Genomic DNA, 27,876 nt, shown 5'->3' with positions numbered 1-27,876 from the left:
CGAACTATCTCCGGCGTCCTCGCCAGTGCCGGAAACGAGAAAGCCGAACCAATTATCTCTATGGTTTGATTAGGCGGATGTCTTCCGGCTTCTCCTCCTGCAATCGATCTATCTCAGATGAAATACTCATAACCCAACGATCCCTGTCTATCCGGCTCCGTGCCTTGAATACCACAGTCCGTCCAGGGACGCCGAGCGTAGACACATGCCTGAGCTTCTGCTTCGTTTTCCCTCTCTTACTGGGCTCCTGTGCCCTAAAATAATTTTTTCGTAGAGGCTGCCAGACGACGAACGTGATAGCTGTATCCTCGTCACAGGTGGTATAGACATCGGATGAAAGATAGATGCGCGGTAAGGCATGGTGACCCGGATGGTTGCTGTCGAAAGTCCGGTTTGCGTAGAGCAGATCTGACTCGGTCATTAGACCCGAGTAGATATAGCAGTCTTCCAGATCCAATGTGGTTTCGAGACTCTGATGAATATGAGGAATCTCGACGCCAGTACGCTTCCGCAACGAGCTGCGGAAGATCAGAAGCTTCCCGGCAGCCAAAATGACATCGCACCTCTTGAAAGTAGAGTGGCGGCGAGGTTTTCGAAAGAGCTGACCAGACATCTGCAACCTTATAATCAGCATGTGGTTCAATTGCACTAGCTTCGCACGGCGTACCTTTATTGTCCGGCAACCCGATAAAGTACATATGTTGTGCAATAAGGGTGATGCTTCTGACTTCTTTGTTTCCCATTCCTGGGAGAACTGTCCTACCACGGACTCAATTCCTTCATCGATGCCCAAGATCTTTAGATTGCGCTGCCGAATTGCCTTGAGCTCGACCGAGTCGGCCGCAACGCGGGCTCTCCAATATTTGACCAGTGCGTCCATTCTCTTCATCCACTCGTTCCTGGTGGTCATGTCATATGCTTGCAATCGAACAACAAGATCATTGTCAAGTACCATTTCAAAAGTTCGATCATGGTCAAATTGCTTTGTTGCCCCATCATCCCGATGGGTGTCTTGCGTCTCAGGGTTGAATTCGACATCGGGACCATCGCGAATGTTTGGATCGGCAGGGGAGCTGCCACGCCAAACCTGACGTACCTCTCGAACTTTGCAAAGATCGATGAAACCATCCGCATGGGTGAGATTGTGCATGGACCTTTTTGCATGCGCATAGGCGTTCTGATCATGTTCCTTCAGGTGGGCCTCATTCCCGCTAGACATCCATGTGATCTCTCCATTATGGATTGGAAAGGGATCAACTTCAAATGAGAGAGGCATCTCGTTCAATATCTGCCGCGCTGAGGGTATGCCAGCCTCGTCTGAGCAGAGCTTTGGGGGAGTAGGAGGCAGGGCTTTCGCTGGTCTGCAGAACAAAAGGTAATGATCTTGTGTGAAAAAATAGAGACGTTTAAAAAACATCCTGTTCCTCCGTTGATGCACACCTCTCTGAGATGTCAAACGGACAAGGAAGCCTTCCACGGGTTGCGGCTCTTCGAGTTTCTCATCACCATTCTTGACGAATGTCTGATAGTGCTGCCTTGGTCGCAGCTGAAGCTGGTGGGTGGTTTGCATTGCAAGAGATCCGTACATCTTCTCTTCGCCCAGGCCAACCACCCACTCCAGTCTGTCGTAGCGCTTCCAGGCCAGGCCCATCTTCTCGGTTTTTGACCACTCACGTAACACTTCTGCCCATTCAGTGCGCTTTTCCAGCAGGTCCATACAACCTCGAATGATAGCTGCAGCAACATCGGTTACGCGATCTTTCGATTGACCGTGGGTGCCATCGCTATTGTCCCCGTCCCGAGTCTCCCATTTGGACTCCAACTGCTCAAAAGGATTCTGGAAGACAAGAGAAACGCCCAAATCAGGAACATTAATGGCTAATGAACTTGGACGGTGTCGCCCCAACACTTGATATATGAACGTGAACCACTCAGTGGCATGCACTGCGGATTTGGGCCGAATTATGTATATCTTTGTACCACGCTTGCAGGGTCTCCAAATCACAATGGTCTTATCCAAGCAAGAGTATAGGTTTACCTTGGTATTCTTGTGATTCAAGGCAATTTCGTGGTAGGGTTTGACCCTAGAATTTGACTTTTGTATCTCCGGAACGACGCGCGTCTTATACATCTGAAGCGCAACAGGTGATTCCATGTCGGATGTTAGCCGACAGACGACAAGAAATTCCCTCCAGCTCTCTGTAACCTTCGTTTCCAACCTCAGGCTATCATTTTCAGTATAGTCATTCGGGAGCTCTTTCTGTACTGTCACCTCGACGCGAACAAGCATCCTCTCCGCTCGGATAATCTCGCCCTCACGCAGCTTGCGCCGTTGTCGACGATTTCCTGAGAGCACATCATAGGTGTAGGCTATACGGGACATTAGCCGTTGCTGTCTGTCCATGAGCTTGTCATCGAATTTGTAGCGTTTCACTTTCCCGCCGAGTGAAGTAATAGAATATCTATTCAGTTGAGGATCGACCACATCGTCTTCTCTTTCACTCTGCGGCTCCTGTCGCCCAAGGCTGGCAGAAGACAAGGCTTTGACTTTCCCTTTCCCTTTAGAACGCAAACTAGGCCTTAGTAATGCCGTTGTAGAGCCAGATTCGCTAACAGATGCCGTGGGAGCTGACTGACTGGCATCATCTTGGCTAGGGATACTCAACGTCCGCCTGCTTTCTGCTTCAGCGGTGCGGTAATCTCGCTCAGCTGTTCTTGGATTGCTTTCTCTAGCTGTATAATATGCTGTCGGTGCACCTTTTTTCTTCTTAGTTGATTCATGGTTCAGCTGCGGCTGGTCCTGTTCCTGAGACGAATTCAGGACAGTTATACCCCCTGGGGGAGCTTCAGCCTCTGTCAAAGGATACGGTATGGACTGGAGGTCTTCAGGCTGCTCATCCGTCTCGCGATCATCGCCTTCCTCTTCTGACCTGTCTTCAACCTCCACCTGAATCGTAGTATCAGCCAGTGATGTATCCTGCTTTCGAGCAGATGGTGAGGCTGCTTCTGGTTCCGACTGATCTGCGGCAGGAGTGGTTGTGTCTGCGGTGAACGTAACAGCTCTCGATGTATAGTTCCGAAACCTGAGTCTGGTTTTGTACCAGTCCTTGCGGTGGTGCTGCAGCCAGCCCTCGGGAATTGGCCCGATGAAAAAGCTCCTACTTGTCATATGCAGGTGATAGCCGGAGGCATATCGCTTGAAGCCGTTAGCCAGCTCCGTGGTATCTCTTACTTACAAGTTGCATCTTCCCAGTGAACCTATTGGGAGGATACTTACCAATCTTTCCGCCGTAAAAGACTGTGGCTCAAGTCCATGCTGGTGTTCTTGGAACACGCTTTGGGTTGTCTCCATTCTTCCAGCGCTGACATTCTGATCAGCAGGGCTCTGAGTACTCATCGGACTTCACCGCAACCCCCGTATTTAGCAGAAGATAAATTGCATGCAAAACATTGGAGGATTACTCCACTATGTGAAATCGAGGCATTCTTCAAGGGATTAATATTCAGGAGTGGAGGACAATCTGAAACAGCAGGGAAACAGCTTCCTCAGGCACCAGAGGATCGTTGATGTCAAGGGCCATGATGTCATGGCGCAACGTGCAGTTGCGTTGTTTGCATTATTTGTTTAGTTTGCTGTGTTTTTACTGTTTGCTTTATGGTCAGGGGTCCGCCCCTCCCATTGCGTGTACTGCTACTGGCGGTGAGTGACAGCTCAGCTGTTGTTGATAGCTGTCTCTTCCCCTCAATTTCCATCATCATTATTCATTTCTATCTTCTCTCCGGTTTTAATTGTACATTTTTGTTTCAAATACATTCTTCACAATGGCAGCTGCTATTCCCCCTGGTGGTACTTGGTTCGATACTCTCAAGAGATCTTTCGCCGATGTCCCTGTTAATGACAATGGCGTTTCCACCACTGAGTTCCTCGAGGCAGCTGAGTCCTTGGTGACCCTGTTCGGTATGTGCCTAACAAATTCCTTTGAGCTGCTGTGAAGGCTGATTCTGACAAATGACTGTTCTAGATCTTCTCGGTAGCAAGTGCTTTGCCCCTGTCAAGAGCGACCTCCTTGGGAACATTAAGGTATCATGCATTTTACGTGTCCACTGTAGCAACACTAACGGCAGTATAGAAAGTTAGAGACAGGCAGCTGGCTGCCCCTGCTGAGTCTGAGACTCTCCAGGCACTTGTTGTGAACGAATTGAAGACTGGAAAGCACGTTGCCACCGAGGGATTATTGTGGCTTGTCCGGTACGTTCTCCGCCTGCACCAGCAGGTGACATAAAATAAGCCAAGTGCACATTTGGCGAGATGACAATGGAACTAACATTTTATGTTCTCGACAGTGGCCTTGATTTCACCGTTCAAGCCCTCCGTCACAACCTCGACAAGGAGACTGCTGAACTGTCAGTTTCCTTCCGCGAAGCCTACGGCAACACACTTAAGCCCCACCACTCGTTCGTTGTCAAGCCCATCTTCTCCGCCGCGATGTCTGCCACGCCGTACAGAAAGGATTTCTACACGAAGCTCGGTAGCGACTCCGGCAAGGTCAATGCTGCTTTGACGCGGGAGGTTGAGGCTTTGGAGAAGATCGTCGCAATTCTGAACGCCTTCCTGAGTAGCAAGGAGGCGAAGTGGTAATTACATGCTGCAGGAGTACAGCATAGAAGTCTCTAGGCTTCTGCCACCGAACCGCTTTCATTGTATGTGCTACCAAGCGTTTGGGATTGTCAGTGTGTACATATATAGCATCTGCGAGATGATAAGCTGTGAACAAGCTTAATAGGATATAGCAGGCCAGGCAGCCATTTGCTTTGAAAGCAACCAAACCTTGGGCATACTTTAAGACACTCAATATCTCAATGCTCGAGCCTCTCTCTATTAAGCATAATAGATGAGGTTGCTGTTTGGTGTGAAGAGACTCTAGCATGTATTAAGGGCACTCTATTCGATAGAACTGCCTTTCCGACAAAAGACGAATTGGAAGCTATGAACCCACCCCACCGACTTCATCATCATACTTCGGACTATCGCCTCCACCCTGTGCAAGCAGACGATAAACTTGTTTGTCGATTGGTCTTGAGAACGAGAAACTTGAACTCAGCTAGTTTTACTCCATAGAGTAGATAGAAATTGAGACAATCCGAGACTGACGAAATATAGATAGGTTGCTATTTCAGGATAACGATTGCGAGTCCAGCAGAATAATACGACGTAACCCTGCTGTCAAGATACTTGATAGTAACAATCCTTACACATGGACCATGACTCAGTCTCAAAAGCGAGTAAGTCAGATCTGCGCCAGATCATCGATCATCGTTGACAACGGCTACAGCATTAGGGCATCTATCCCTGCGACAATGATGCAGTCTACTGTGATCGCATTCGTAGATCTTCCGGCCATCGCGTCGTGGTGCCGAGCATGATAGCAAATGTCATACGTGGATACTCATGTCGATGTTTTAAAAGTCAGGACGCATGCATCAATTCCTTCAAATGTCTGATAAGGACACGATGTCACGGTCAGACCGCAGAAGATGGATGTGTGGTCGAGACGAACGGACATGACCTTCCATGTCTGATGAGGATCCACTTTGTCTAGGATTCTAACGCCCGTTAAGCGAGCTGACAAGTTGGCTTGAAGGATACAGAATTGCCCTATTCGGAAAGTCTCAGTTGCTTGAAGCCTGTCATTGAGTCAGGGACTGAACGCCCGGTAAATGTTCCCGGCCGCCAGATGAGTAATTTGAGAAGTGCTCTGTACGCAAGCTTCAAAGCCATCCGGCGAAAGTAGCTTATTAACTGACCAGGATAAACCACGTGGGTTTTTTGAGTCTGGGCTGCCGCTACCAAGCTACAGGATCATGCTTTGAGCCGTCTTAGGCTTGCAGAGAACGCATTTAGGGTGAAGGAGCAATAGGGTTGTCCCGTGTTAAGCTGGCTAATTGAGGCCAAACCGTAAGATACTGTGTTGATTTCGAATGTTGATTGTTCTGTACTAGCTGATCGACAACATGTAGGCCAGCCAACCTGCTTTGAAACAAGCCGTGTCACCTTCAGTAGGCCACGAGTCCAGAGTCTCGGTTCTGCACTGAACATAACACCGACCTGCCTCGTACGATCTGTGAACATAGCATTGCGGATCGAAAGGTTGATTATCAGAGATTCAGGGGTACCCTTGTAATAAGCGTCGGGGAGAATTTCTAGAACACTGGCTCTTTCTGGGCAATACAGAACAGAGCAAGTTTCGGAGATCGTAGCCATTTATGAGTTAACTTCGGCTGCATGAGGACGATCGAAATGCTGCAATTGTCGATCACCAAGTGAGACTGGCAAAATTATCGGTCTTGATCTGTTCCCGATTCTGCTTCCTGAAGACAAGCCTCAGTTTAGCCTAGCCGAACTCTACTTCGCGACACACAAGACTTTTCTGCTTCTGCAGACTTGACGCGCCACACAAGTATATTAGATTGATTGTATAATTAATCCTCAAGTTGCCTAATGTAGGCTCAACCCAGCGCCATGGTAGCGTTCCTTGTCAAAAAGATTTTATCCTTCAACGCTTACGCACGGAGAAGCGAGCAGAATATTATTAATAAGTATTGTTATGCACCACTAGTAGCCACCGTTAGCGTGATCTAGGCGCATGAGATGTGGGCTGTTGCAACCAAACTAAACAAATGTCCTTCTTTTGCCCATAATGGCAAAGATTCTCGTCGGCCAATGCGTGCCATTTTTGCTTAAGTTTGCTAGAAACTCGACTTCCATGGGCGAGTGAACCAGGATTCATGTTGACTGGATTTCCGTCGATATTGCTATAGAAGCAGGGTTCAGCCAGGAATGACAGAGTGTGAAATGATTCAACTTCGACTGTCTTCAGAACCTTCTGTCTGGGCCAGATCGACATCCTGTCACCTGTCAACTACAACCTGTCAGTAATCATCAAATCAACAATAATGCTCACGTTTTGAGTTTCAGTACTTTTTCGGTGGTCTCCGTCCCCACGGACTTCCATCCAGTGGCATCCTGCGACAAGACCTGAACTGGCTGGTAAGCTGGTGCTGGACTGTATGTGCCCCGTCGCTTAAGAGTTGACGACCAAGAATCTCCACAATCGAGATCCCTGACGGCGTGCCCACTTCCCTCTTCTAGCCTCGGTCATATGTCCAGACTTGACAAATAATGGTGGTGGTGGCTATAATGACTATGTTACCTCTGCCGCTCACCCGCCATACGCCATAATTCCACTATGTAGATACCAGTTTCGGCTTCGAGACCTTACCAGTAGAGGATAGATAATGCGTCGCTAATTTCCTTCAATCATTACAAATTCGTGGTTGCTTTTGGAAACTGCTTCCCCCCTGCACGTGTTGATGCTCTGGCGGGACTACTTACGGGACAAGGTCCACATCAACAACCCCCAGCTTCAGCCTGCAGAGTGCGTGTCTATGCCGTTCCTGGCAAGTTCGCTCCAGGCTCGATCTCGCTTACAATCCTTGGCAGCCCTCTAAAACTAGGTAGTGCGTAGCAACCTAGGCTTAGATAGCTTTGATCCTGACGACAGCGATAGTTACTAATTTGCCATGTGAAAAATAAGGAAAAGTTTATGTTCTTGGGGTACAAGTTTTGCTGTGTCTGGCTCTGATGTTCGTCCAATCCTAAATATGCTTTGCCCCTTTTGGTGTGCACTATTGTATAGGTTACCATTATTAGCAGCTACATGACTACTACTGAGCACCTAATGTCACTGGTCATCAACATGAATCTCCACTGCTCTCAAACCTAGTCAGCTATGGGTTGGCTCGATTCGGTAATTCGAGTCGGAACCAAAGTTAATGGCAAATGCTAGATCGCCACTCTGTCAGCTAAACTTTTTGAGTGTCGCAAATTGACTTTGCCCTATGCTATGCGGCTATTATTCTAGTGGAGGTTCTTTGCTGTAACAGGGTGTTAATAGCTGGTAAATTGGGTCTCTTTCCTTAAGAACGACCATGATCCACACTTAATCATTGAGAGCATCTGGGACTTCGAGACTGTCTCCAACTTCCAGGTTGGACCCTCATCCTTATCTTGTCGCCCCGTCATTGAGATCATGCGATCAGGTTTACAGTCATGAGGAATTATCCATAGGCGACTTGTCAACTGCCTGTCATCATGCTGCATTTTCCAGATCGCAGCGCGTCGATCTTTATCGTCACTATTGTCTTTTTGGGTCTGTCTTTCATCGCTGTCTGCTTACGATGCTTTGTCCGGTTGAGGTTGGTCAAGGCCTTTGGGTGGGATGATACTATCATGGTGGCCGCGATGGTATGCATGTCTCCATGCTCTGTTGGAACTTCGGACTCATTCCCTCGCAGGCCTTGAACATTTTGTTCGCCTTATGCGGTATAACAGGCTCCCTATATGGAATGGGCCGGAAATTGGATCATGTGGAGCGTAAGCATTTCTCGACAGCGCTATTTGTATGTCCTTCAAACCAACTTGACTCTGTCCTGTGGGCCACTGGATTTATCATGCTTACGCTCGTCTTCTCATAGTGGTGGTGGCTTGGTCAGACAAGCTATGTAGTTACGGTTGTGGTCGCCAAAATCTCGATCGCGGTAGCACTCCTCCGTCTCACCGTGACAAAGATACATGCAATCCTTCTGTGGACTGTCATTGGAGTGACCATCGTTGTTGGTCTTGTGTTCTGGTTCGTCCTGACTTTGCAATGCAAACCGGTATCGTATTTCTGGAACCGAATGTCACCTGGAGCGGAAGGGACCTGTTTGAGTACGGACACTATCATCAACATCGCCTATCTTTACAGCGTAACTGCGACACTGTGCGACTTTGTTCTGGGTCTTCTGCCCATTTCGCTGGTCTGGAAGCTTCAAATGACGCGGAAGACAAAGATTGCATTGGCTGGTATTCTGAGTATGGGATGCATGTACGTTTCATCTCCATGTTGCGTCTCGTTTGCCTCGAGATTGTTTTCTAACTCCTGCTCAGAGCCAGCTCTGCTGTCATCGTTCGTATCCCCTACCTGCACTACTACAAAGCCCACGAGTTCCTTTGTAAGTGTCCCCGGCGAATGATACTATCGCGCGCTAACATCAATCGACTTCACTCAGACGAAACAACGGACATCAGTATCTGGTCCAACGTGGAGGCATCGCTGGGTATAATGGCCGGTAGTCTCGTGACTCTCCGTCCACTCTTCCGTTGGTTCCGTCGCAGCAGTTACGGAAGGAGCAGAACTACGAAGAAGACATTCGGCAGCGTGCCCCTCTCGAGTATGAACGGGAACGGCAAGGGGGCACACCAATCGAAGCATGACCGAGACGCGACGCAGTACTGGCGACCTGACGTATATCCCCATGACTCGCGTGCCGTCGTCACGACTGTTCAGACTTCCCCCCGCGGAAGCAAGAGTAGCAGCCAGGAGGACTTGAATCCCAAGCAGGAGCCCTTGCATGGTGTGAATGTACACAAATCTTTCCTTGTGAGTTCGGATGAAGTATGACGCATAAGCAGAACCCCGATCTTGCTATAAACAATCAATCCATGGACTTCCTTTGTGTTCCAACGGCGACATCAGTCGCGCTGGCTTGTAATAAGATAAGCAAATGCCTTTCGCAACTGTAGCGTTGGCTGTTATGGAAAGTCTCTACTACGCCACCAGTTAGTGGGCAGTAGGCTGTTAGGAACAAGTTATAGTGTGGCACACGGCTTTATGTTGTGCTGCGCGCGTCAGCTAGTTTGCACATAAGCAATGTACATGCCCTTCTGCTTGGTTCCAAGCACAGTTCACCCCCTAGTCCGGCTGTCCCTGAAGCCACTGATGGACGAGAAAGCATAACTGCATGGTGATTGGTCAACAAAGTGATTCATTCAAGCATCCGGAAATATCTTTGTCCGAAAGCCCCGGCACGTGGCGTTGGCCAATCGGTGGCAAGAAAGAAAACCAACTTATTTCAGGCTCAAGCGGCGCAACCTCGAAAAGGGAATCCAAAGGTGGCTTCTTCGCGATAGATTCCTATCTCTCGTTCCTGGACAGCTTCGGAGGTTTTGAGGCACTGTCAGGTTATCTCTCCTGAGCCCTAGTCCTATGATTTACTAAACGAGGGACTTAATCATAATTTGCGTCGTTTGACCGACGTGGTCATTCGAGTGTCATCATGTTAGTCCACATCATCAATCAGTCGTGTGCAATGACCATTTTACTGACCAGTGCTTAGGGCTAAACTCGTGGACGATCCCCAAATCAAGTATGCGTCGCTGCATAATCCTCTCCCTACGCAACTTCACACCTATGTGTGGCCTTTCCTGATTATCTGGCCTGCGTTCTTCGCCGTCTACCTCTCCCCTGAGCGCTATGATACATACATTCAAGGACAAGAATGGACATTCGTCTGGTCCGGATCGATCATCACAGCGCAGTCTCTCCTTTGGTTGATGACAAAATGGAATATCAACATTCAAACCCTGTTCACCGCGACCAAGGCCCGATCTCTCGACTCCGCGCAGCTTATTAAAGTTATCCCCGTAGCCAACGCTGGCTCCGCCGAGATTTGCCCTCTGCATTGCGACACAATGGGTGGAAAAAAGACATTCTCGTTCCTCTTCCAGAAGCGCCGCTTTCTCTACTACCCGGAGCGTCAATGTTTCGCGCCCTTGTCGTACGTCCTCGACGCAGAACCAAAGCCCCCCATCAAGTTCTTTCAGCAAACCCAGGGCTTGACCGTCAAGGAGGAGATCGATCGCATCCAGCATCACTACGGAGACAACACGTTTGATATTCCTGTTCCAACATTCGTGGAGCTATTCAAGGAGCATGCGGTGGCACCCTTCTTTGTTTTCCAGGTCTTCTGCGTTGGCTTGTGGATGCTGGACGAATACTGGTACTATTCTTTGTTCACCCTCTTCATGCTGGTTGTGTTCGAGAGCACCGTCGTGTGGCAACGTCAGAGAACGCTCAACGAGTTCCGCGGCATGAACATCAAGCCTTACGATGTCTGGGTGTACCGGCAGAGAAAGTGGCAGGAATTAACCAGTGACAAGCTTCTGCCTGGAGATCTGATGTCTGTTAATCGCACCAAGGAAGATAGCGGCGTTGCCTGTGACATTCTCTTGATCGAAGGTAGTGCTATTGTCAACGAGGCCATGCTGTCGGGGGAGAGTACGCCGCTTCTGAAGGAGTCAATCCAGCTTAGACCCGCTGACGACTTGATTGAGCCGGATGGCTTGGACAAGAACGCCTTTGTTCACGGAGGCACCAAAGTCTTGCAGATCACCCATCACAGCTCGAATGGGGAGGATTCGGAGAACTCGCGGAAACTTTCGTCCGGGGTTCCCCTTCCTCCAGATAATGGTGCTGTTGGTGTGGTCGTGAAGACCGGGTTCGAGACCAGCCAGGGAAGCCTTGTTCGTACCATGATTTATTCCACCGAGCGCGTCTCCGCCAACAACGTCGAAGCCCTGCTGTTCATTCTTTTCCTCCTCATATTCGCCATCGCTGCGGCATGGTATGTGTGGCAGGAGGGTGTATTGAAGGATCGCAAGAGATCGAAGTTGCTCCTTGATTGCGTCCTTATCGTCACTAGCGTCGTTCCTCCGGAACTGCCTATGGAACTCAGTCTTGCGGTGAACACGAGTCTGGCTGCACTGAGCAAGTTTGCAATTTTCTGCACTGAGCCTTTCCGTATTCCCTTCGCAGGACGTGTTGATATCGCTTGTTTTGACAAGACTGGCACATTGACCGGCGAGGACCTGGTTGTCGACGGCATTGCTGGTCTCACCCTCGGCCATGAGGGTGCCAATATTGGAAAGGACGGGGCTCACACGGAACTTGCCAAGTCTGCTCATATCCCATTCCACACAACCCTTGTGCTTGCGAGCGCTCACGCTCTGGTGAAATTGGATGAAGGCGAAGTTGTTGGTGACCCCATGGAGAAGGCAACGTTGCAGTGGCTCGGCTGGACTCTGGGCAGGAATGACACTCTCATGAGCAAGGCTGCTCAACCTGCAGGCCCCCGTGCACTTGAATCGGTGCAGATTAAGAGACGATTCCAGTTCTCTTCTGCCCTCAAGCGTCAAAGCACGATTGCTACAGTGACGACGACCGATCGTAAGACGTCTAAGAAGACCAAGGCAACCTTCGTTGGGGTCAAGGGTGCTCCTGAAACTATCAGAACTATGTTGATTAACACGCCCCCGCACTATGAAGAGACCTTCAAGTACTTCACTCGGAATGGTGCTCGTGTTCTTGCCCTCGCATACAAGTATCTTTCTGCCGAATCCGATTTGTCTCAGGGACGCATTAACGGTTATGTTCGTGAAGAAATCGAAGCTGACCTGGTTTTTGCCGGCTTCCTTGTCCTTCAATGTCCTTTGAAGGAAGACGCTATCAAGTCAGTACGTATGCTGAATGAGAGCAGCCATCGTGTGGTCATGATCACCGGCGACAACCCCTTGACGGCCGTTCACGTCGCGCGCCAAGTTGAGATTGTGGATCGTGATGTCCTTATCCTCGATGCTCCTGAGAACGACATGTCCGGTACAAGACTAGTGTGGAGATCCATCGATGACAAGTTCAACCGCGACGTGGATCCAACTCAAGACTTGGACCCTGAGATCATCGAAACAAAGGACATCTGTATCACCGGTTATGCTTTGGGTAAATTCAAGGGTCAGAAGGCCTTTTCAACCCTTTTGCGTCACACCTGGGTTTACGCTCGCGTGTCCCCCAAGCAGAAGGAAGATATTCTTCTTGGACTCAAGGATGCTGGTTACACCACTCTGATGTGCGGTGACGGAACCAACGATGTCGGAGCTTTGAAGCAGGCCCACGTCGGTGTTGCGCTGCTGAACGGATCTCCCGAGGACCTTGCGAAGATCGCGGAACATTACCGCACGACGAAGATGAAGGAAATCTATGAGAAGCAGGTAGCCATGATGCAACGTTTCAATCAGCCAGCCCCGCCTGTTCCTGTCCATATTGCGCATCTTTACCCCCCGGGACCGCGGAACCCGCACTATCAGAAGGCTATGGAAAGGGAGGCTCAACGCAAGGGTGCCGCCACGCTGGCCACGGCAGGAGACAAGGAAGAGCATATTCCCACTATCACCTCGCCTGGCGCGCAAGCTCTGCAGCAATCCAATGCCAACTTGACTCCTCAGCAACAGCGACAGCAGCAGGCTTCCATTGCAGCTGCCGGCTTCGCTGATAAACTCACGTCGTCCATGCTGGAGCAGGAATTGGATGACAGCGAGCCCCCTACAATCAAGCTGGGAGACGCTTCGGTTGCTGCACCCTTCACCAGCAAGCTGGCTAATGTTATCGCGATCCCCAACATCCTGCGTCAAGGTCGTTGTACCCTGGTGGCCACTATTCAGATGTACAAGATCCTTGCCCTGAACTGCCTGATCAGCGCCTACAGTTTGAGCGTTATCTACCTTGACGGTATCAAGTTTGGTGATGGCCAGGTCACCATCAGCGGCATGCTCATGAGTGTTTGCTTCCTTTCGATTTCCCGAGCCAAGGTAAGTTTGCATCGTGCGGCATATATTCGTTTGTGCTAACCCTCGTTTCAGTCCGTAGAGGGTTTGTCCAAAGAGCGACCCCAGCCGAACATTTTTAACATGTACATCATCGGCTCCGTCCTCGGCCAGTTTGCCATCCATATCGCTACTCTGATCTACCTGTCAAACTATGTCTATTCCATAGAACCGTAAGTATTCTGTGCCGTTAATGGCCAGTTCGTATTGCTGACAGTTGACCAGGAGAAAATCCGATATCGACCTGGAGGGTGAATTCGAGCCATCGCTTCTCAACAGCGCCATCTACCTCCTCCAGCTCATCCAGCAGATCTCCACTTTCTCCATCAACTACCAAGGCCGACCCTTCAGAGAGTCCATCCGCGAGAACAAGGCGATGTACTGGGGCTTGGTTGCCGCATCTGGCGTTGCCTTCTCCTGTGCCACCGAGTTCATTCCGGAATTGAATGAGAAGATGCGCCTTGTTCCATTCAGCACTGAGTTCAAAGTCACACTGACTGTTTTGATGGTCTTTGACTACGCCGGTTGCTGGATCATTGAAAACGTGCTGAAGAACCTGTTCAGTGACTTCCGGCCCAAGGACATCGCTGTTCGCCGGCCCGATCAACTGCAGCGCGAGATGGAGCGCAAGAAGCAGGAGGAGTTGGAGAGTCAGGCAGAGAAGGACCGACAGAGGAAGGTCTAAAGCTAGAGTTTTGATTTTTCTTTTGACTCTTTCGCGTTAGAATGATGTGGGAGTAGGTAGACGTCTAGACTATCTCTTCGTCGTCGGACATACGCAAAGCGCGTCGTTCGCTTGTGTATAAATGCACCCTATATTTTGATGCTTGTGGATAGAAGAATACAATCATGTTATTCTGCAGATTTTTTTTTGGTTGGATTGGACGTACCGAAGGAGATGTTTGGTCCACGCAGGGAATAGAATGTGAGTCTACATCCAGATTCACTGAAGCATTGGCTGACCAAACTGCAGATATATTCTCCAAGATTCGATACATAAAGTTCTCCGTGGCGTATCCACATTACAAGGATCGCAATCCTCGTCAGCACAAGTCGGAAGCAGGATAGAAACTCGTTGACTGACAAAATATCACAGAATGACATGATATTCGAGCATGATGCAAATGCGGCACAACAGTGCGGCTGGTGTTTTACCCCGATGTGCCCCCTTTGACACTGCATGTGCTACCTCGTTCTAATCCTTTCCAGAAGACGTGACTCGCAAATCTGCCCAAATAGGGAATTTCATCACGTCTCTGGTGGTGGCTCTTGCAAAGGTGGACTCCCGCGAGCCTCTCGCCCACTCCGGGATACATCATCAGAGTCCAGAACCGACCTGATGGTCTGGAAAGAAATCCGTTTCCACGGAAGGAGGCGTTTCGAAATGGAATGGAGGCATTTTCAGCGAATATCGGAGTCGGACGCGTTCCTTGGGCTCGATTCCGGCCAGTCGCGCCTCATTGCCGCTGAGGTGTTGACGCCGCCCGTGATGTCAGAAAGGGATCATTGCTGTGCTATCCACCGCCACGAGGGATAATATAAGGCAGGCCGAGGAAGGCTCCAGAGAGAGTTTGGTATTTTCCGGATCAGATCAGATTCTGCGTATCGATCAGGCTGAGTCTCTTGCGATATTCCTTATAAAAGAAAAGGGGTATAAAACTATATTGTCTCTATAGCAAGTTGTGATAACAACACAACGCAACCAACATGACCGACTACACCGATACCGCTGGAACCACCTACGGTAACACCAACACCTATGACACGACGGGCGCTACAACGGGTTACGGTACCACGGGAACCACTTATGACAACACTGGCTATGGCGGCACAACCGGCACGACCGGCTACGGCACCACGGCTGGGACCACAGGCTATGGCACCAGGGGCTACGGCACCACCGGTGGCACATACGGCACCACCTACGACAACGGCTACGGCACGACCGCCTACGATCCCAGCTCTGGAGCGTACGACCAGCACATGGACTATCGTACCGATGGCTCGACGAGGCATCACCGTGAGAGAGTGAATCCTAGCGGTACATATCGACACCGCGACGTCGATCGCCGCGATGACGGCTCCACTCATGTCCATAGGGAATATGACAACCCTAATACCGGGACCAGCTACCACCGGGACTATGAGCGTTAGAGATTCGGAGGATAAGGAGGATAGTGAGTGGGAGGAATGGAGAGGGGTGTTGGCACACGCTGGCAGTACATAGGGGGGATTGCATCTTGGTATATATGCATTTGATGTGGAGGAGTTGAAAAGTAAGAAAATTTTGGGGTTTCAAAACAGAAAAAAAAAAAAAAAAGCCGAAAAGGTGATGAAAAAACCCAAAAAAATCTGCTTTTGTTGGTTGGTTTTTGTCTTGTTGTTCAGCGATATAAAAAATATTACGATCGTTATGAACCCCAAACTCATATTCAAGTCCTGAAACATTAGAAGGTAGAGCAGTCTGGCTCTGAAATTAGGAGCGGGTGTACGGAGTAATCTTGAAGCAATAACAAGTGATTATCTGATGGCGGAGATATTGCTGCCTTAAGGCCTAAGGCATTAATAACTTGCCTCAGGCTATGAACTGCCCCCTCAAATGAGCTCCGCAGCCTGATTGCCTGAGCTAGGCAGGATACGCTTCACCATCGCCTTGTCGCCCCATACCCGCCGACACACCCGACCAGTCTTACCTCTTGTCGCGGGTCTATCTCCCATGCTCCCATAACCTGCATCTAATCATGTCCCGGAGGACGCTGGGTGGAGGTCGTGTCCTGGGCACTCCGAACGCTCTCGCTGCAGCAGCATCGACGCTGTCTCCGCAACAGAAGCCAAGCATCTTATCGCCGTCCGCCAGCAGCCTCTCCCTCAACTCGCAGGCCTCCGCCTCCCAGTTCTCATCCGAAACGCAAGATCTCACTTCCCGAATTTCTTTAGAAAATGGCGCGACGTCCATATCCGCGGCCCCGGCGGCTGCCGGAGCTCAGCTTGCTTGTCCGATCTGCAGTGAGGAGATGGTATGGCCTACACCCCTCACCTCAACCCCTGTTACGGCTCCGTGATATGGGAGACATATCATCTTGCGATAACTAACGAGCTACAGGTAACTCTCTTGCAATTGAATAGGTATTTGTTTCGATGCGCTGTATTCGCGACGTGTGCCTAACAATAACTCCAGACACCTCGATGACGTACATCAGAACCTCGAAGACGATCGGCAAGATGAAGTCAAGGATTGGTTCAAGGTGCAGATGGAAAAGGCAAAGCGCTTCCAGCCTCTAGCTGTATTGAATCAGAAACTAAAAGGACTGGACGTCTTTGAGTCGAACGAGAACCATCACCCATCCGTTGGTCCAAGTCGGCCCGCTGTGCCTCAGCCGGGTTACAATGAGCCACCGAGAGTACTGGACCCCGAAGACATCATCACAAAGGATCACTGGCAGGTTCGGGGATTATACGATGCCTGTCTAGAGCCGTCGTGCGGGAAGCGCCTAAATGCTACCAATGGCTGCGTCAACTGTCGTAAATGCGGGAAGCTCTTCTGCGAGGAGCATACCATGTACCAGATGAAACTGTCCAGATCGGCGCAGCATGAGCCTGTGAGAGGCCTGTGGTATAGGGTTTGTGAGACTTGTTATAAATCAAGGGAAGGGTACAACGACCATAATGGTATGTTGTCTATACCTTGTGTGATTGACATGGCAATGCTGACTTGAGCCAGGCCTGGTTCGAGACCGAATGGACGAATTCAAGGCTGTGAGGAAGCAGACCGTTGACAAAGCCACACTGGAAATTTCTCGGCTGGAAAAGCGATTGACGCGACTCACTCAGTTATTAGCGAGTCTACCTCCAGATCAGATACAATCAGGGGGAAAGCGCTGGCCAATTTCATGGCAAAACGACCAACGGAAAGCGCTCGAGCAGACTATTGTTAGCTGGCAGGATGACTCTGGGGTACTTCGGTGTCCTTTCTGCCAGCAGGAGTTCACCAGTTATACCTTTCGCAGACATCATTGCAGAACCTGCGGGCGGGTCGTGTGCGGCGACCCTGCGACTGGATGTTCAAGTGAAGTTCCTCTTAGTATAACGCCTTGTATGTTGTCCCCGTTGGGTTGTTCTCACTTTCGCTAATCGGTTAAAGTGGCCAAGGCGGCTGGAGAAAAGTCACCGAATGCGGGTGCTATCAATGTTGACATAAGGCTTTGCAAGGAGTGTAAATCAACCCTATTTGACCGACGAGATTTTCAGGCAGACATCATGCGCCGGCCTCCGGACGTCAGAGCGTACGAGAATCTTGCGCAGTTTGAGAGGGGCATTCGTCTGCTCTTACCCAAATTTCAGAAGCTCCTCACTACCCTGCAGTATGTTGCGAATCTAAACCATCGCTGCCATATCTAACATCATACTTTCTTATCAGAGACCCAAGGCGACCACCTTCTGCGGCCCATATTGCTGAAGCCTCGAAAGTTCGAAAACGACTTACTGATTCCTTCGCCCAGTATGATGTCGCCGCCAGGCGTATTCGTGATATGCCGACGGACTCTCCAACACAAAAGCGGCTTCAAAAGGCCATCTATCAACAAGCCACTAACTTCCTGCACCTTCACATGCTTCCGCTGAAAGCGTTGCCCAAGATTCTCAGGCACGCAACTCCGAACGGGCGACCTGCAAGCCCCGCGAACTCAATTGGGACTCCGCCTAACCATGCAGCGGGTAGTCACCGACCAAGAGAGTCGGCACTCGCGTCCATCAAATATAACGGTATAGCTGGTAGCGGGAGCAATACCAGCCTAGCCAGCGACACGAGTAGTGCCGTCTCCGCTTTGGAAGCAGAGGAGAAGGCACTGCGTGAACGCCTTATCGTCCTAGAAGAGCAGAAATTCTTCGTTTCGGAAATGATTGCAGACGCAAATAGACGTCGCAAATTTGATGAGGTCAGCAGCCTTGCAATGAATGTCGAGGATTTGAGTCGGGAGATAGACCGGGTCAATGGCATGCTTGCTGCACTTGACTTTGAGGGCGTATATACCGGCAACCAACTTCGTGCATAGTCTGAGGCTGGTGCTTCTTGCTGCAGTTACGCTGCATGTTTCAGGATTGAATTGTTTTGCTTGCTATATTCTGTCCGGTGGCTTACTGGTTATTGGATTCAGCATGGCGTTTCGATATCGCATAGCACGAGGCGTTCTGGGTATAGCATGTGCTATTGAGCCTGTATCTCTTGTGTGATTGCTCCAAATTCATAGTGCTCGTTGATACGGGAGTGGCTGTGTTCTTGGTATTCTTAATATATCTTCGGGTTCATAATATTTCGTAGAGGAAACAGGAGCAGTAACTGAAAATCAATTGCGTTGTGTTTGACCGTTGCAGCCCATGCCATCATCATGTCTTGGTCAAAATCATCCGTGTCCCACATCCAGTTCATGTGTCAACAATTCATGGCTACAGGACGCACAGGTCACGTGAGCGATCTGGGCCAAGACGGCGCCGCACCTTATTTGGACCACTGGTCCAAGTGTACTTCCTAGGATCGCGCCGGGTGTTCGACAGGGCCTTTTGTTCTCGGCTACTGGGGATTGCTCGCGTGGGGGAACAATTCCATAATCCTCTTAAGTTCGGTCCTACATATGAGAGTGGAATAAAATCTGCGGTCAAGGGATATTTGAAGGCTGTGGATCTCGCAACTACTCGCGGTACGCTAAGTGGAGGCAGCTCATAACCTTAATTACTGAGGTAAACGAACAAACAACGGCTGTCCTATTAACACCATGGTACATAAACCTCCTTTCCTTTTTATCCTATGTCACGAAAAAATTGCTGACCTAGGAATAGCTCTTGCCCAGGCACATATTCTGCCCTGGCCTCCTGTCATCACCCACAAGAGTCCCCTGGCTCGCACCTAGCCGGTTGCGAGTCCGCCGAATCTCGATAGCAATCAATCATCCGCTACATCGGAATATATGCCCACGGAGGAGTTTCAGTATGAAACTAGATCATTCGGACAGCCATCGGTTCACTGTCAAGGTCAAGGGCCCGCACGAAATCGAAAACGATGACCACAGAGACCTCCTTCTTGCACAACTGGAAAAAATCCCACGGGACATCCAGTTTCTCAAAATAACGGAAGATACACCGTCTGATGTTGAATGGGCACTGCTTGACAATCACTTCAGCAATATCAAGGATCTCGAGATGCGCACGGGCTTCAACGAGGAGCTGAATGATGCGGAACTACCCACACACTGGCCGCTGGAACGGCTTTTTGTTAGCGACGCCTGCGCAGAAGTGTTTCGCAGTCCGTTCGTTCTCGAGGGAAGAGTCAAGCATCTTGTTCTGCTGCTGACATCTGGACTACGGTTTGAAGGGCCGACCAGCGCTGAGCTGTATCGTGCGAACAAGGAAGCGATTTCCCGCGGAGAAAAAGAGGCCAAGTACATGACTGTCCGCGAAGGAACGCCCGAAGAGAAGAAGATTGAGCTAGTATGGCTTCCGGAGCTCGTCGCAGAGTCAATGAATGAGCGGTATGCGGGGACGCGCGCGACGCCGCCACTGATCACCAACACTGACTTACCGCTTCTGCCGAAGGAAGTACCATCGAAGATGGAGAAGCTGGAGATACTGGAGAACGATGCTATCGATACGTTCAACCGGATGACCATTGCTCTGGAACATGTTGTAGAGAACCTGTCTACACTCAACATTCGCTCCACGCATGGCTTGGATTTCCACTTCACGACTGAAGAGATGTTTGCGTGTCTTCTTCCGCAGCTTCTGAATTTGAGGACCTTTGTTCTCTCCGTGGGCGATATCTTCCAGGATGAAAACCTCCTCCCAACTCTTTACACTCGGTTCCCCCCGAATCTCTCAACCCTACGCTTTCGAGGTCCCGCGTCTCTTGGCAGATCCAGCGAGTGGGCCAACTGGGTGAAGGCCTTTGCGTCTTCGGACTTCCTTCCAAACTTGAAACGACTGAGCTTTGTATTAGATTTACACTATGAGGCTCCAAAGGAAGGCACTACCAAAAGGGAGCTCATCGCGGCACCGGAGGACATACTTCGAGATGCGCAGGATGCGTGCAAACAGCTGTATCAGGTTGTTGAGCAGCGTGGGGTCATTCTCGAACCATTTCAGGATAAATGGTCCGATCATTGCGCACTGTTCAGACAGGCTGATGAGCGGTGGATGCAACTCTGATCATTTCTAGCCCGTGATGGGCCTATGTACTTGTAAAATAAGAACTCCACTCACATGTAATATACTTAGACTCCTCTCAATCAACTATTAATTTATAAACAATTTTAGGAATTAAACAGCAAAACTGTAAAGATCTGTTCATCTAAAGAGAGTACTCTCCTGCACTTTTAACCCACTGTATTAGCATTGGTGACATCGTCTCTTCATAGCAGTATGCTACTATCAACGAGGATTTAGTATTATAAGTAGCTAGAATCTGGCTAAGGCATCATGAGTTCATTGATTCGTCTACTGTATCGAAGAGAATATCTCCTCCCATACCTCCACCGACTGCACCAGAGTATCGTGGTCCGTTCCATCGACCGTCGTAGAAACATAGTCGATAGCCTCCAACCCCGGTGCCCGCCAGCACTCCTCAAAGTACTTTTGCCCCCGGCGGCCCACCAAGGCATCCTTGGCAGCAAAGTAGGTCCGGACACTGACCCGCCCACCCGCGGACCGTTCATGGGCCGCCAGCGTCTGCACACAGTGAGCATAATCCGAGCACTCTCCCCAGGAGCTACCATCTCCCTTCCGAAGACACTGCAAGGCCTCACTATTGGCACCGACGGTGTTCTCTTCATACATAAATCGGAGGGCGAGGCGAGCGAGCTCCGCCTGTTCAGCATGCGGCACGCCATAGTCACGTTCGACACGCCGCCAATTGGCATCGAGGAATGAGCGGTCCTTCGCTTCTTCGCTGCTACTCCGTGACGACATTCGTCGGACTACAGCGCCGCTTGACGCCAGCGCGGGGGTAGCCTGCGTTACGAAGAAGCGTGGGATGAGGTGCCACATTGCGAATGCCTTGGTGGGCACGTACTGGGCTATCTGCATCGCTGTAACGCGCGAGTGGGCGGTATCAACCCACGGAGCTATAACAGGATACTGAGCTATTTATACTTTTTTTTTTTCTCTGTCTTGTTTTCTTTTTCTCTCACTTTTGGGGCGAGGAAGAAAGGTTGAATGATTACTTACCTAAGAAAGTAATGACCGGGCTCATAATCTCGCGGCAATGCGCCCAGGTATTAAGCAGGTAAATGGTCCCGGCACTGTGCGAGACAAGGCTGACGCGCGGAATACCCAGATGGGCCAGCAAGCGTGGCAGCATATCGACCCAGACGGCGATGCGCTGGGAGAGTGGTACATCAGTCGACGCGCCCATTCCAGGCCGGTCGACTACGAGCAGGCGCACGCCAGCGCGCTCTGCGATTACATGCATAGGGATGCTGAGATAGCGCGAGCCGAACATACCCGGTAGAAAGAGCAGCGGGATGCCTGTGGTGCAGCCTATGTCGGCGAATGTGATGGTGAGGGGGCCATATGTTGTGTCGAGAACGACGCGGCGATGGAAGCACCTGCTGGAGATGAGGCTGAGAGGATCAGACATGATGAGTTGGATATGATTGTGAATAACTGTCCATAGTCTCAAGAATGAATATGCTGACGATAATTGACAGCTGCCTGATCTTACGGCCTTACCCATTGGGGCTAGGGTTCGGTGATAATGATGCCTGATATCTGAGGTGTCAATTTCCCGAAACCCTAGAAAGTAAGGCAGTTGGCTTCGTTGATGGGTTCAGTCATCTCCAAGCCATCGCCTTGCTTCATTCGATCCTCATTACTCTGAGTGACTTATCTCCGGATCACACACTGCTTTATATAATAATATCATGAGTTAATAGTAATGACATTCCACTTTCAACATGAAAGTTGCGAACCACTGTTGCACGAGGTCACAGCAGATTAAAGTATGCTCCTTAAAATCTCATATTAGCGTAGCACCGTACATTTATAAGAGGACGGAACTGATGATAGGACGGTTATGGCTTCTAAGCATCACAGTATCAAATAACTAGGCTTTTATCACTTCATATACCTGATGATGACCCCTTACAGGCCTTTCACCTGCCAGCCAGAACTCTGAAAATGTTAACAGGATCTTTGACTAACCACTTGTTTGTTGTGTTATTGTCTGTCGACCAGAGTCATCTTAAAGTAGCCTGTGACACCAGTTGGCTAGGACCATTTCCTCTGTACCCTGCTACTTGCAAGCCTCATGTAGCCACTGCTACATCTGCTTACTTCTTATCATCATACTCTTTCAGAATTGCTTCAGAAATCTTCACGGCCATACCATAGAAGACATTCATCACATGCGAAGACACCTGGGTAGGGGGAATAGAGCCATCAACCACGCGAAGATTCTCAACTCCATAAACCTTGGCATTTTCGTCGACGACACCCCCAAGTTCCTTCTTCATCATGCTGCACGTCCCAACACCATGATAGTTGCCGCGGAAGTTCTGCTTTACATAGCGCGCCCAGTCTTCCAGGCTCGCGTCGTCGGACAGCAACTCCCCCGGCAACGTCTCTTCGCCGAAGAACTCTCCCATTTTCCCGGAGCGGGTCAGTTTACGCGCGAGTCTCGACGCCGCAGCTTGCCCGTAAAGGTCAAGCTTGTTCTGGAAATAGCGGGGGTTATACTCGAAGCTACGCAGGTAGGGGTCGCTGTTGAGGATCTTGACGTATCCCCGCGTGAAGGGCAGCAGGTTCCACAGGTCGATGTGGATATGGTTGTCGGTGTCGAGAAAAAGTTCCGCATAGGAGACGTTGTTCTTGCCCAGCAGCCAATTCTGGTAGTTGACATACTGAAGGAACAGAGCGGACTGGTTGTGGAAACCGCCTCCGGCGACGGTCTCGGCGGCCCATTCACGCAGTGTGGCGTTGTGGTTCACAAGCGACTTGTAATACTTCGCATGTTCCCCGAACACCTCCGCGAAAGTTGCGAAGTACGCGACTTGGCCCTGCCCATTGCTTTCTGGGGTGGTCCGGGCGACGACAGAGGTTGTGGTCTGATCCTGCATATTGAGGCCAACAGGGAGGTCGATCTTTTGTTCGATCTTGACTTTAGGGTTTGACAGTACATCGGCCGGACCGATACCTGAATATTGCAAGATCAGAGGGGAGATAGTCGATCCAGCAGCGAGGAGAACCTCGTGCTTCGCCCTGACGTTGAACCTCCAGCCCTTCTTGCGGTGGGTGCCGAATTCAACTCCCGTCGCTTTGTATTTTGGGTCATCCTTCTCAGTTGGCTCGAGATTGACTCTGCCCACAAGCTGTCCGGTCAGGACAGTAATGCGGGCTTTTGCCGAGTTGTTCTTGAGCACGGGCTCTAGCCACGACCGCGCAGCATCCGTGCGGACCTGCCCCTTGGTCAGGGTGTTGAGGAACATAGACACGCCGTGCGGAATACCGCAGCAGAGATCCTGCTGGTATGGCGCGCCAGTGGTTTCGTTGACAGTTTCCATCAGCGCAAAGATAAGTGGCGACCAATTGGTCTTTCGATCTCGCGCCCCAATCTCTACCCTGCCCTCGTCAGGCTTGGAGTTATGGCAGCTCCGGTCATAAGGGTGGTGATGACCTTCGGTCACATCCTTGTCCTTCGTTGGATCTCGAGGCTTCTCAATCTCGTCCATGTATTTTTTCAGGTTGTCCCCAGTTCCAGCCAGTATTTCCAAAGACATGTTCCCAGGAATCGACCTGATCTCTGTGTGGACGTGTCCAGGTTCCGCCGTTGATAAGAGTGGACCCTCCGAGGCCATTGCCGGACCGAATGATCTCAACCCGCTGGTGGACCTGGGGGCTGGTCTCATAGGCATGGTCAACGCTGCTGCCAAAGATCTCACCGTATGCGTTCAAGTCGTCGATGATGCGACCGTATTCAGACCCGTAGTATCCGTTCTCAATCACCAGAACCTTGAACTTGTCCGGATGGTCGAGAAGCTTGGCAGCGATCGTCAGACCTGTCAGGCCTCCTCCGGCGATTATATAGTCGTATGTCTGATCTGCTACTCTCTCAGGATTGCTGATGACGCCTGTGGCCTCCGGCGCAATTGTGCTGTGGGCTGTGCTACTGGGAGGAACTTGGAAAGGGACTTGAAAGGGCTCAGAAAGTGTTCTGGCCACGAGGACCAACCAAAGTAGGTGAAGGTGCTTCATGGCGAAAAAATACTCGGAAGGATATCAGCGTACTCCTTAGTATGGTTTCTAGGAGAAGATATAACAAAGGTGCATTTATTGAGTAATGCCTCCTCGAAAACGGACTGCAATGGTCATAATTGCTTCATGCTGGGCCTACTGACCGTCAGGAAGACGTCGGATGCCTTCGTGTTGTTGAACCATGGAAGAGACTTCTCCTCCATTTCATGCAGTGCGTCTATACCAGATTAACTCCTCGGCTCTAGGGTATGTATTCAGGAATCCCAATTCATCTAGACAGACTATATGATACTGCCTTAGTTTTACCACGTGGTTCTGGGAAGGTATAACATTGCCAAGGAAAACATATAAATTTAGAAGATGAGAATGAACTGCTTGGTTCTTCCTAAGCTATAGAGGTATCCATTTGGTAAGGGACAAGTTCAAATCGTCCCCTGGGTCCAATTAGCATTCCCAAAGGTGGCTATGGTCGAGTATGTGGCTGCAACGGAGCAGAGACGTCAGGATAGTAGGTAGTCATAAAGTCAATGCAAAGCAGGACATATGACGCATGAGAAGTAAGTAAAAAGGGCTGACGACCCCAAGGACAAGCCTTATGCATCATTGTTACAGATAGGCATCCTTTATTCTCCTACTGAAGGGTTTCCCAGTCAAGAGTGGATTATATAAGTTATACCTTCCACTTCCAACCAGCTACAATATTCCATAATCCGGCATTGACTCAGGCGAGATGATACGAAGAGCTTCTTGACATTACGGTCCTGGTCACTTATAAGCCGATCATGGGGATGCGTAAGGAGTTACCCACCCATCTCAACCTACTTTTTTCCTTTTAACCAACTGCCATCGCTAATCCCATCTTTCCAATGGAGCATGACGTATAGAAATATGCCAATTACACTAGCTTTTTCTGAAGGGCTTACCAGGAAGGCCCAGGTCCATCACAGAGGTAGTAAATCAATATAAATTAGAGCCAAGTGATAAGAAAAAGCATAGCAACAACTAGCTTTGTAACCCATCCTCTATCCATGGCGATTCTGTTGATCTCTTCGCACGGGTTACCTCCAGACGAACAGTCCACTAGGTGAGTGGTAGAAAGCCTTACAGTATTCGAAAACATGCTGTACCCGACATTGTGTCAAAACATCTCACCCTTTAATGGATCAGGTACATGAACACTGTAATCGATTTCCGGTGCCTGATGCTCGATTGCCCACTGTCGGATTGCTTCAAAATCCCGGCAAGTATGTACCGTACCCGAATAGCCTTTGACCCTTTGCGCAGCTTCGTTCCATGAATATACAACTGGGCTAATGTCGGATGAGCACATAATACTCTGGCGGAGGGCGTCGATGCAATGGTCAAGGTGAAGCGGCCCTAGGGAGATGTCATCTTGGGTACCGTGTGCGTGGTGTTCCTGCATGGGGACGCCCCATACTGTTGTGCGGAGTGTGTCCTACAGCGCGCGTGTTAGTTCCCAGCATTGAGAAGACGAGGGACATAGCATGGTGGAGTACAAGACAGTGTAAGTTGTGGAAAACATCCAACAAAACTACATAATACCCCGGCGCGCCTGGAATGGGAGCTGTCGAGTTGACTAGCTTGGCAGCATCTTCCATCGGGATGGCACTCATGCCGGCTATAATCCATCAGGACACACTATCAAATCTTTGTGGGGGCTTATTGAAGCTTACCGTCATATAAATCCCTCCATGCCTTGTTGTTCTCATCCGTAGGAGGCCCCATATACTTTGACTTAGATTTTGGATTTGCCGGGTTGAAGGCTATGTTGTGATATCGCACAATATGCTGGGCGGGAGCTATATTCATTAGTATAAAACCCTCTGTCAACTCATCTGTGCTGGTGGCCAGCTCACAATATATCTCATCTGGGATATAGTATTTATTGATCTTCGAAATGGGCAAGGATCCCACCAGTATAACACTGCAGAGGAACAATATTGCAACCCACTGAGCGACTAAGACTTTTCGAAGTCGCTTGTAGCGAGCCCTTCCGAGTTCTATCTTAGTAGCATCCACGTCTTCCGTCAAAAATGGGATGTTCTGGTCATTTAAGGACTCCAGCTGTCGGAGACGTTCATATTTTCCAAGTGTCATGGTGGCAGCAGAGAAGATAGGGCTTCACAGAGATTGTGTAGATTCTGGTTATGAGACCTCGTTAGAAACAGGGACAAAGAAAAGTCACTTATTGCTCATTGAGAGGCGCCTGTAGTCGCACAGTACATACAGAATACAACCATTCCATCCCTACTGGCCAGCAGTTATCCTTACTTCTACATCAAGACCCTTACAATGATGGGTATAAGCACATGCAATTTTTTGTGTAAGGACTTCCCAGTGTATGTTCCCCGCTGTGGTTGCAGCTATGGTATTTAGCAGCCGCGCACAAGTGCTTGCCCCTTGTATATTGTCGATGTATTGCTAACATGGCAGGTTGACTCGGCTATCCCTTGCAGTGGTGGTACCGTCACCGCTCAGTCTGTGATATACAACAGTGCTGTACAGAGTTATCAACGATGTCACTAATGAAAGAAAGGACCTCTTGTAAGCAGCAAAGCAAGGAATCAAATAAATTATCCTTTGGTGCTGCCAACCTCAGGCCAGTCATCTATCATTCTGCACATGACGCATTTGGATTCTGTGTAACAACATGAAGTGCATCTCAACTTACGTATGAGACCTTACATTGGACTTATCTGGAGGAATTAGCGGTGTAGGCAGATGAGCTATTTGGAAGTTGGACGCTCCATCCAGTCTCATCCAGAACGAAGATAAATACATTAATCTTCCCTCTCCTTCCACCCGAGTGCGGTTCAATCCTCGATCTCCTACACTCAGTATCCTCAACTCTGTCCCTCTCTCTACACCGAGAATTAACCTGTTCCACGGTATCAAAGAACATCGAACAATATGAAGGCCTCTTTCCTCGCCATCGGGCTCTTTTCCCTCCTGGCAGCTTGTAGCCCAGTCCTCCAGGTATTCCGCCAACCCACTAAAGATATCCAATTGTGAAGGGCCCCAGCTGATGAACACCAGGATACTCAGGGCAAAGCTTCCATTGATGACGGGGCAGGCCCAAGTGC

At 49.9% G+C, this 27,876-nt stretch overlaps 9 protein-coding genes across 9 annotated transcripts; 5 read left to right on the top strand and 4 right to left on the bottom strand.

The window, feature by feature from the left end:
- Positions 1–58: 58 nt before the first annotated feature.
- Positions 59–3,352, bottom strand: Aud_003669 (sporulation-specific 71 family protein; the record flags this gene model as incomplete). Its single annotated transcript, XM_043288616.1, has 3 exons — positions 59–613; positions 668–3,196; positions 3,278–3,352. 3 exons carry the CDS (start codon positions 3,350–3,352, stop codon positions 59–61), a joined length of 3,159 nt encoding a protein of 1,052 aa, XP_043144551.1.
- Positions 3,353–3,822: 470 nt separating this feature from the next.
- Positions 3,823–4,639, top strand: Aud_003668 (GLTP domain-containing protein; the record flags this gene model as incomplete). Its single annotated transcript, XM_043288615.1, has 4 exons — positions 3,823–3,958; positions 4,023–4,081; positions 4,131–4,249; positions 4,345–4,639. The coding sequence occupies 4 exons, from the start codon at positions 3,823–3,825 to the stop codon at positions 4,637–4,639; spliced, it is 609 nt and encodes a 202-aa protein (XP_043144550.1).
- Positions 4,640–8,152: 3,513 nt separating this feature from the next.
- Positions 8,153–14,222, top strand: Aud_003667 (ion-transporting P-type ATPase SPF1; the record flags this gene model as incomplete). Its single annotated transcript, XM_043288614.1, has 9 exons — positions 8,153–8,305; positions 8,356–8,460; positions 8,536–8,927; positions 8,990–9,054; positions 9,112–9,497; positions 10,085–10,160; positions 10,212–13,522; positions 13,574–13,710; positions 13,763–14,222. 9 exons carry the CDS (start codon positions 8,153–8,155, stop codon positions 14,220–14,222), a joined length of 5,085 nt encoding a protein of 1,694 aa, XP_043144549.1.
- A 1,022-nt stretch (positions 14,223–15,244) lies between these two features.
- Aud_003666 (uncharacterized protein) lies at positions 15,245–15,691 on the top strand (the record flags this gene model as incomplete). The annotated part of the gene is made up of 1 exon (XM_043288613.1): positions 15,245–15,691. The coding sequence occupies one exon, from the start codon at positions 15,245–15,247 to the stop codon at positions 15,689–15,691; it is 447 nt and encodes a 148-aa protein (XP_043144548.1).
- A 587-nt stretch (positions 15,692–16,278) lies between these two features.
- Positions 16,279–18,588, top strand: Aud_003665 (putative vacuolar segregation protein (Pep7); the record flags this gene model as incomplete). Its single annotated transcript, XM_043288612.1, has 6 exons — positions 16,279–16,554; positions 16,641–16,663; positions 16,716–17,206; positions 17,259–17,630; positions 17,679–17,898; positions 17,955–18,588. 6 exons carry the CDS (start codon positions 16,279–16,281, stop codon positions 18,586–18,588), a joined length of 2,016 nt encoding a protein of 671 aa, XP_043144547.1.
- Positions 18,589–19,519: 931 nt separating this feature from the next.
- On the top strand, positions 19,520–20,731 carry Aud_003664 (uncharacterized protein; the record flags this gene model as incomplete). Its single annotated transcript, XM_043288611.1, has 1 exon — positions 19,520–20,731. One exon carries the CDS (start codon positions 19,520–19,522, stop codon positions 20,729–20,731), a length of 1,212 nt encoding a protein of 403 aa, XP_043144546.1.
- Positions 20,732–21,019: 288 nt separating this feature from the next.
- Positions 21,020–22,160, bottom strand: Aud_003663 (alpha/beta fold hydrolase; the record flags this gene model as incomplete). Its single annotated transcript, XM_043288610.1, has 2 exons — positions 21,020–21,645; positions 21,749–22,160. The coding sequence occupies 2 exons, from the start codon at positions 22,158–22,160 to the stop codon at positions 21,020–21,022; spliced, it is 1,038 nt and encodes a 345-aa protein (XP_043144545.1).
- Positions 22,161–22,851: 691 nt separating this feature from the next.
- On the bottom strand, positions 22,852–24,772 carry Aud_003662 (uncharacterized protein; the record flags this gene model as incomplete). Its single annotated transcript, XM_043288609.1, has 2 exons — positions 22,852–24,313; positions 24,363–24,772. The coding sequence occupies 2 exons, from the start codon at positions 24,770–24,772 to the stop codon at positions 22,852–22,854; spliced, it is 1,872 nt and encodes a 623-aa protein (XP_043144544.1).
- A 1,138-nt stretch (positions 24,773–25,910) lies between these two features.
- Positions 25,911–26,890, bottom strand: Aud_003661 (oxidase ustYa family protein; the record flags this gene model as incomplete). The annotated part of the gene is made up of 4 exons (XM_043288608.1): positions 25,911–26,228; positions 26,329–26,411; positions 26,467–26,592; positions 26,650–26,890. 4 exons carry the CDS (start codon positions 26,888–26,890, stop codon positions 25,911–25,913), a joined length of 768 nt encoding a protein of 255 aa, XP_043144543.1.
- Between the last annotated feature and the right edge of the window lie 986 nt (positions 26,891–27,876).

The sequence above is a fragment of the Aspergillus udagawae genome, assembly GCF_001078395.1.
Source record: "Aspergillus udagawae IFM 46973 DNA, scaffold_2, whole genome shotgun sequence".
Classification (NCBI taxonomy): Eukaryota; Fungi; Ascomycota; class Eurotiomycetes; order Eurotiales; family Aspergillaceae; genus Aspergillus; species Aspergillus udagawae.
Note: the sequence above shows the minus strand (reverse complement) of the source record. Positions and strands in the feature narration are given on the sequence as shown.